General features: G+C 33.8%; 1 protein-coding gene across 3 annotated transcripts; it reads left to right on the top strand.

Annotated features, from left to right (window-relative positions):
• Positions 1–3693: 3693 nt before the first annotated feature.
• On the top strand, positions 3694–8689 carry LOC104097644 (protein AIR1-like). 3 transcript variants are annotated; one of them, XM_009604245.4, is made up of 9 exons: positions 3694–3903; positions 3961–4209; positions 4305–4358; positions 4495–4608; positions 4710–4868; positions 7246–7404; positions 7493–7609; positions 7732–7839; positions 8000–8689. In XM_009604245.4, the coding sequence occupies exons 1-9, from the start codon at positions 3832–3834 to the stop codon at positions 8426–8428; spliced, it is 1461 nt and encodes a 486-aa protein (XP_009602540.1). In that variant the 5' UTR covers positions 3694–3831; the 3' UTR covers positions 8429–8689. The 3 variants fall into 3 exon arrangements, with proteins under 3 accessions (XP_009602540.1, XP_009602542.1, XP_009602539.1); XM_009604247.4 differs by having other exon boundaries at positions 3742–4209; positions 8000–8264; positions 8349–8689; XM_009604244.4 differs by having other exon boundaries at positions 3743–4209.
• Positions 8690–9049: the final 360 nt, after the last annotated feature.

Genomic DNA, 9049 nt, shown 5'->3' with positions numbered 1-9049 from the left:
CAGAGAATAACAGCAAAATCAACATAAATCTAGCAACAATTGCGTTTAAACTGCCCGAAAACCTTAGAGAAGAAACTCATAACCAACTTTAAAGAAGACTTATTCTTTTCTAAAAGTTTGCACTCTAAGATTCACTCACAAAGCCCAAATATTTTTAACTTTCTAAAGTATTCAGCTGCTGATTTTTTGTTCAAAGATATGTGTGTTCAAGCAACTCTCAAGATGTGCTTCAAGTGATAGAGTGTGTATGTCTTTTATAGGAGAAGAAGAAAGACATTCATGATTGAAAATTTGTCTTTTTCAACAAAAGTGTGCACTAACTATTCAAAAGACACACTTTTGGTTTAAAATTTGTCCAAAAGATAGTATTTTCACCAAAAGTTTGCTCTAACAATTCAAAAGATAGATTTTTGTTTCAAAATTTGTCCAAAAGATGGTATTTTCACCAAACAATGAGTGACTTTATGGAGTTTTGTACTCCAAAAGTCTTTGAACAATAAAAATAACAAAGCTTGTACTATTCCTTCCTTAATTTCAGCTTTTAACAACACATAACTCAAATACTCAAATCCAATATAAATAATTTCACTAAGCACTTGGAGTATTTATTATTAACTATCATGATTAAGCGAATAGCAATTTCAAAGCTAATGAATAACTAATTATCAGTGATTAGTAACTATGAACGACTAAGCTAACATAGATTAAACACAATTAATAATAAAATATAAATAATAAATAATAAAAATAAAAACCAAAAATTATGCTAGACATAAACTAACTACAATACAATTAGAAAACAAATAGATAAAGGAAATGAGAATAGGGGTGTATCAAACGAGGGCGTTCGGGGTAGTCACCAGAATTTGGCCAGATTTTTGGTTGTCGGATTTTCGGGTGGAATTGACATCAATATGTAGGTCTTGAGGAGCTCTATCAGTTGATGTAGGTATTGTGAGGCGATAGTGGCTAGAGCTTCAAGAATTTGGGCAAAATATGGCGGCTAAAGTTTCCTACATCTAAGATTCAAGGAGTTTAAGGGGTTTTTGAAGGATTTGGTTTGGAGATATGGAAAGAGGAGGTTGTGCATATTACATGGTGTGAATTTGGGGGTGTTTGGATGTGATCTGCCATCGGTGGGCGATTTCCGGCGGCGGCTAGAGAGAGATAGGAGAGAGAGGAAGAAGAAAAAAATTATGGGGGAAATGAGGGCAAAATCTCAGCATTTCTAAGTCCTAAATACATAGTTGGGAGATTGATTATGGACCATTGGATGAGGGAGAGATGAATGAGATTAAATCTTGATTCGCTTAATGAAATGTTTCATCATGAAGAAACTATGCCATTTTGGACCAAGTCTTGGCCAGCCATTTTGGACTAGGTATGGCTGAATTGGGCCAATATTAATTAAAATACACTAGCCTAATCCCCTGTCTCTCTAATGAAATTATACAAGCAAAAAGAAAAATCCTTTGGAGATGCAAACTAAAATATACAAGTAAAAAGTAATTTTTTTTAGTACTTTTTAATTAAACTCACATAAAAATAGCTAAAATCATCCAAAAGTTGTTATTATTATTATTATTATTATTATTATTATTTTATTTTATTATTATTATTATTATTATTTATTTATTTTGGAAATAGTGTACAAAAATTAGGTATTCACATTGGTTGCAATAATTATTGATTGTCAATCTCCATTATTGTATTACCTTCTTGTTGTTGATCTACAGTAAAAATTTCAGAAACTATTTTTAATATATCTACAACAAATTTGCAGCCTTTGTAGTATGAATCATTTCTTAAAAGCATCATACAAGAAGTAAGTTCTTCATCTTTTGTTACATGTATTACCTTGTTGATACCAAGGTTGATATTAAGCCATATTGTTGCTTTAAACTTGTTCATGTGGAACTCAATAGCTTCAAAAGTCTTATTAATGAATTCGTCAAATGAAATCCCATCATATACAAGCAGAAGCTTGGTTTTATGATCTAAATACGTGTAATCTGATGTCCATTTTCCATTGAAAGCAATAATCGAGAAATTTGTGTGCATCCTACATTTAATGTACATATGTAATTCGATATTAGTATCCTGCATTTTATTTAGGAAACATGGGAAAGATTAGGCATTCACATTTTTGTTTCTTGTATGAATTAGAGCAACTTCCAATATTGTATGCTGGAGAGTTTGTAGTTTTCACATATCTAATCATAAAAGTCTAGCATTTTATTCAGGACATTAGGGGAACATTAGACATTTAGATGTGTTCTTCTGGTTTGAATCACATATACTTCCAGTATAATATGCTGGAAGTTTGTAAGTTTTACATATCAACTCAAAAAGGTCCAGCATATTATACTTGTGTTTTGTTCTGCAGCATTTTATTCAATATTTTTTCTGGTTTGAATCAAAGATACCTCCGGTATTATATGCTGGAGAGTTTGTAGTTTCACATATCTAATCACAAAAGTCCAGCATTTTATTTAGGACATTAAGGGAGCATTAGACATTTAAATGTGTTCTTCTGGTTTGATTCACATATACTTCCAGTATAATATGCTTGAAGTTTATAAGTTTTACATATCAATTCAGAAAGGTCTAACATATTATACTGGTGTTTTGTTCTGCAATATTTTATTTAGCATTTTTTCTGGTTTGAAGCAAAGATACCTCTGGTATTATATGCTGGAAAGTTTGTAGTTTCACATATATAATCACAAAAGTCCAATATTTTATTTAGGACATTAGAAGAACATGACATTTAGATGTGTTCCTCTGGTTTGAATCACAGATACTTCCAGTATAATATGCTGGCAGTTTGTAAGTTTTAGATATCAATTCAAAAAGGTCCAGCATATTAAACTAGTGTTTTGTTCTGCATCATTTTATTCGACATTTTTCCTGGTTTGTATCAAAGATACCTCCAGTATTATATGCTGGAGAGTTTATAGTTTTCACATATATCTAATCACAAAAGTCCAGCATTTTATTCAGGATATAAGGAGAACACTAAACATTTAGATGTGTTCTTCTAGTTTGAATCACAAATAGTTCTAGTATAATATGCTACAAGTTTGTAAGTTTTACATATCAATTCAGAAAGGTCCAACATATTATACTGGTGTTTTGTTCTGCAATTAATTCATTTGGTATTCCTTTAACTCTGTTTTTTAATCAAATAAACATTTTCGGTGTTTAATGACATCATAAAGTACTGAAAATTAAATCACATTTATATATTACACAATCAATCACAGAATAAATTAGTGCAAAATAAACGATTTTCATATGAAATTAATCATAATATATCACAATCCAACAAATTTAGTTACGATTTCAATTACACACGCGAAGAATCGTAGATTAATGCAGCGAGAAGAATCAGAAGATTAAGCTAGAAAATTTGAAGAATCAGAAGAATAATCATGAAAGTTTACTTCAATCTGCAGATTGAGCCATGAAATTCTGCATAAACAGAGTATGAGGTTATGTCTCGTAACTTTTATAAACAGAGTAGGGGGATTTTTATCAACAAATTATTTTTGTGCTAATGTACTGATTAAATATAGTTGACTTTTGATTATGTGGCTAAATTTGATTGACCGGACGTAAAAATGGCTAGTTATAAAGTTTTCTCAAGTCCAACTCCAATAGCAACCTCCAAAAGCCCACTAAAAATTTCGAAGCCCAAATAATTGTCTCTTTCATTTAGCTTTCTCCTATATTGGAACTCCCAAGAATTGGGATTCAAAATTAGGGTTTGTCCCTCCTCACTCCTCCGCCTAAAACCCTATTCAAATCGATTGGATTTTCACTGTAAAAATGGGTAAGCGGGAAAAGAAAGAAAAGAAATCAGCAAAATCAGAAGCTATAGAGTTAGAAAAATCAGCAGAGGTAAAAATTAAGAAATCAGCAAAATCAGAAGCTATAGAGTTAGAAAAATCAGCAGAGGTAAAAATTAAGAAATCTAAAAGAGTGCGAGTTAAGGAAAAAAAAGAAGATTATGAAGACGATGATGATGCTGAAGCTAATGAAGACCTGAGCTTGAAAATCATTGAGAAAGCTTTGCTTCGTGGCTGCTCAGTTAAAAATGGCGAAGCTGTAATTGTTACAGATTTGAAGGGTGAAAGTAGAAATAGCAAAAAAGAGAAAAAGAAGAAGAAGAAGAAGGAAAAAAGCATTGAGACCGAAGATAACCCTGTAAGTAGTTAAATATTGTCTGAAAATTTGTGATTTTCGTTTCTTAATTTTTGTGAGTGATTAATGTGATTTTCTTTTTAAATTTGTTATTTCAGGTGTCAAGTGGAATAGATAAGGGTTTTGAAAATTTCTGTAATGAGATGTCTCCGGTAATTTAAATTTGTTTTTGCAAATTTTGTATCTTGGTTTTTTAGCATGTTTATATTCACTGAGTTGCAAGGTTAAAGCTGTATTTTCTTTGAGTTTGATCAGTTATATGTTCTTGGATCTTCATGACTGTGTTAGGCGGATGGAATGAAAGAAGAAAACATGGAAATTAATGCTATGAACGGTGTTGATGATGCAGCAGAAAAGAATCCTGTTGAGATGCCTAATAATGTCGTCCTACGAAGGCTTCTTGTGAGTTGAAGTAATATGATTTGCAGTGTTTTTCACAAATCCAAACACTATTAAATGGCTTAGTATGGTCTATATCTTTATTATTCCTTGTATGATCTCAGCGGGGCCCGAGGTACTTTGACCCTCCAGACAACAGTTGGGGAACCTGCTATAATTGCGGGGAAGAAGGCCATGCGGCAGTCAACTGTACTTCAGCCAAACGCAAAAAACCATGTTTTGTTTGTGGGAGTTTTGACCATAATTCAAAACAGTGTACAAAGGTTAGTGGTCTTGCATTTATACAAAGACATCACCGGCAGGTCAATAGCATTAGGCATACACATGGATCTTGCATTTGTCTATCCAATCTGAATATAGTCTAATCCTAGGCACTGGCATGCAGCTGTAGGACTTTGGGCAAAAGCCAAACTTCCTGAAGTTTATTTCGCACAAATCATGGAACCACACTCTGTTTTTCTCATTAGCTTCTAATTAATATTACAGATTGATTTTTGCTAGATATGTTAATAGGCAGCTGTTCCAAAATTTTGAAAAACACAGCAGTATGTTGTTTATGCAGAATGGTTATCATCTCATTGGAGTTTTATTTTCAACAATTCACGCTTTTGAAAATTTATGATGTTGTGTTAACTCTAATTTTATTCGAATGACATGAATTATGGGTCTATACCATTTGTAGATAAACTATTCCAAATTAAATCTTTGATTAGAATACTATCAACGAATTCTGGCAATCTAACTTCACTAGATGTTTCATTGAGTTCTTGACTTATCTTAATGACATGAGTTGTCCTAGACTTCTCAATTCTTTATAAGCATATATCTATGTCATATGTAAACCTATCCCTTTAATCATAGCCTACATGTGAGCTTAAGAAGATACTAGATTCAATGCTAATATGGAGACATGTGATTTGCAACCATTTGTCTAACTTATGTACAAATCAAATCAATACTCATTTAGGACTAAATCCAATTTTTTTTTCCAAGTTCCGTCGGATTATCCAATTAATTTGACTGATGGATAATGATCCTTAATCTAACCAATGGTTAATCGACTAGTAGCATTAAGATCAAGATTAGATAATTAACACAATATCCATAAGGAGAAAGCTTATAAAAGAAAAAATAAAAGAATTGGATGAATTGCAAATAAGAACCAAATATACACTTAAAAAATCCATTACGATAAAAGAAAATGGAACCTAAGAATAAGAACCAAAACTACACTTAAAGATCCATTACAATAAAGGAAAATGGAATCTAAGGCATGATATATGAGAAAAACATCCTAAAAACTGTAAAACACGAAAACAAATGAAGAGGAGGAGAAATACCTAAGTTGGAGAAGCCTAGCTGCTGTTTTCTGTTTTCTGCAGATTTTTGTGCTCCTCTGCACCTTAAAACTCATGTCTTTTCTATTTATAGACTACTAAAAAGGGTTTGGTCATCTGACCTACTGTTACAGTGCTGAAGAACCGCCTCATATCCATTTACGTTGCTGGTGATACAGCTCTAAAAGTCTGGCACCATAGCGCTGGTCTTCACCAGGTTTTGAGCCTTTAGTATTTTTTTCGTATCTTTCTATAGGAGAGTTCAAATTACCTGCCGTTGATATGTTGGAATCTAATCTTTGAGAGGGTCTAATTATGCCAACTGTCAGGCCCTAACTCCTAATAAATTAATTTAAATTTAAAAAATGATGTTTATAGCATGTTTCATTAGTAATATTTTTCCCTCTTATGAAAAATATATCAAACTAAATGAGAGAACCCTATGAAATGTCTCAACAACCTAGCAAATCTTAAGCTTAAAATGGAAGATCTTATCTATAGAAATCAACTCGAATTTAGTAATGTGATTGTGTTGTGTAGCACTGCCTATGATAGTCTTTTGTCCAAGTTTTTAATGATAGAGGGTCTGTATATTCTTCTCGACTTCAAAATCCCTGGTTAGAATTAGTTATACTTCCGAGTTCCAACTAAAACAATGGGTGATGCGGATGAACGTCGACAAAGCGATTCAACTAACTGTGTACTCTATGACAATTGAGGTTCACAAAAAGTGGCAAGGCCTACTATGCTGAACCAGAAAACTATCGGAAAAGAAAAACTATGCTGAACCAGAATGCTAGCTGCTAAACAGCCACTTCTGCCCAAACATCACAATTTTTTTAACCCTTATAAAAAGTTTTTTTTCGTAGTCGTTCTCAAAGTAACTTTGTTTTTTGTGGTTCATCAATACCTCTCCCTTCTCTCACGCGTTATTTAGATGAACTTGCCTAGTCCTCCTGTCTGCTTAGCAGATTAAGCTTCTTCACTAGAACAAGGGAAGCATGTGATGATTGTTTTCTACTTAGATAGTATTCTAAGTTGTAGAATCATGGAGGTGCAACTGTTGCATCTTTTTGTTTGTTGTTTAACCTCTCTGGTAGAGGATTTCAGACCTCATCAGTAGGTTCCCTGCTGATCAGGTTATTTTTCTCGTTAGCATTTTGAATATCCTGGAAGAGAGCCTAAACGAAATTAGGTTTATCCTGGATTTCAAGATCGATATACTACGTGGACCTTAAAATTCCTATGTTATTTCAATTTGTGGTCTTAGGAGTATTTATCTCAGTTTGCTGATTTTGGGCAGGGCAAAGATTGTTTCATCTGCAAGAAGGGCGGTCACCGTGCTAGGGATTGCCCTGAAAAAAACCGAGTATTTGAAAGTTCAAGACTCTGTTTAAAATGTGGAGATTCTGGCCACGATATGTTCTCATGCAGGAACTACTATTCTGCTGATGATCTGAAGGTATTGCTGAAGAAGCTTTGATAACTTGAGTTTTGTTTGTTTTTGTGCTTAACCTATTATTTTCCCATTTTCCTCTTAACCTTGGCAGGAAATACAATGTTACATTTGTAAGAGATTTGGTCATCTTTGCTGTGCAAGCTACCCTAATGGTGGCCCGAGGGAAATATCCTGTTACAGATGTGGTCTACTAGGCCATACCGGTTTGGTAAGTAAATGGCCAGGAAATGACACGACTCCTCGCTGTGTGTGTATGTGTGTGTGTTCCTCGTCCCTATTTTGGAATCTTTTTGGATGCTGTCATTTTCAACTTGCACATTTTCAATGCAGGCATGCACAGGATCTCGTGGGGAGACTAGTGGTACATGGCAGCTTAGTTCTTGTTATAGGTGTGGTGAAGAAGGACATTTTGCACGAGAATGCACTAATTCTAATATCGTAAGTTACCATATCTGTAATTGACAACTGCTCATTTGCATCCTTCCATCACTTTTTTCCCGTTTCTCTCCACCTTTCTCTCCCTTTATAGGCCATTTCTTACTTCCTACACTAAATCTTGCAATGTTACCTTACTGTGTTTCTATTTGCACGTCTAAAGGTCAGCAAGTGGAATCGGGAGTTATCAACCCCCAAGATGAAAGTGTCCAAGGAAAGAAAAGAACATCATGAGTTTAGGTCTGCTCCACATGATTTTGGTAAGGCAAGAAAAAAGAAAGCAGAATATGGAGGAGGATATGCATCAGGTTACTATACAAAACAAAGGGCTGGTTGGATCACTCATGATACTGATGACTTCCCTCGATCGAATGGTTGGAGATCTCCTTCAACTCCTACAATTAAGAGAGCCAGGATATCCAATTTTGGTGCTGGTGGTCATGCTTCTGTTTCTTATTCATCTAGAAAGTCCAACAGGCTTGATTTTGATAATTCAACTTTTTATGGGTCAGGCAATTATCATCACCATAGGTTTTCGGCTTCTCGATTTGGCAACAACAGTCATGATGGGAGGAGAAATAATAATTGGTAGCGAAAACCCTTTATCTCCTTTTAATTATTATTGTTATATTTTGAATTTTGGTTCTCATTTATTCCATTTGTTCTCCTGCCTAAGTGGCATATTTAAGTTTTGTCAATTGTTTAACTATCTAGATATCTTTACCTCTTCAAAAGATTGTGAAATGACTGCTCATAGATTCTGCCATAATGTTCCTCAACAGCATGGTAATTTTACATTTTAGCCATTTATAGTTGAAACCGTAATAACAAAAGTACTCTCTGATGTTGGTAATTTGTATTTCTCTGGTTTGTAGAGGGAAATTCTCTCCCTCCCTCTCTCTCTCTCTCTCTCTCTCTCTCTCTCTCTCTCTCTCTCTCTTTAATGTGTGTGTATATATAAATATATATATATATATATATATATATATTAGAGTTGCGAAAAAAAGAGTTCAAGTAATTTAATAGAGTGGAGATGTCAATAATTTTGTTCCTCAAAATGCATCTTTTAACCATTTCTTTCCACGACTGTGTGATCTAGCATGGCTCACAAAGTAAGCCACTGTAAGTCGAGCTTAATGAAAAATCTTCACCTTCAGTTAAGAAAGTTTGATTCCTCATCCGGTGTTCGATAACCGTTTTGTGCTAGACTAAT

This window comes from Nicotiana tomentosiformis, chromosome 11 (assembly GCF_000390325.3).
Source record: "Nicotiana tomentosiformis chromosome 11, ASM39032v3, whole genome shotgun sequence".
NCBI classification, from domain to species: Eukaryota; Viridiplantae; Streptophyta; class Magnoliopsida; order Solanales; family Solanaceae; genus Nicotiana; species Nicotiana tomentosiformis.
Note: the sequence above shows the minus strand (reverse complement) of the source record. Positions and strands in the feature narration are given on the sequence as shown.

Bases quoted from the DNA above. Each gene is read 5' to 3' on its own strand.
- LOC104097644 (XM_009604244.4), top strand. From the start codon at position 3,832: ATGGGTAAGCGGGAAAAGAAAGAAAAGAAATCAGCAAAATCAGAAGCT. The intron at 4,210-4,304 runs GTAAGTAGTTAA...TTGTTATTTCAG, and splicing joins TTGAGACCGAAGATAACCCT to GTGTCAAGTGGAATAGATAA. The intron at 7,405-7,492 runs GTATTGCTGAAG...TAACCTTGGCAG, and splicing joins ATTCTGCTGATGATCTGAAG to GAAATACAATGTTACATTTG.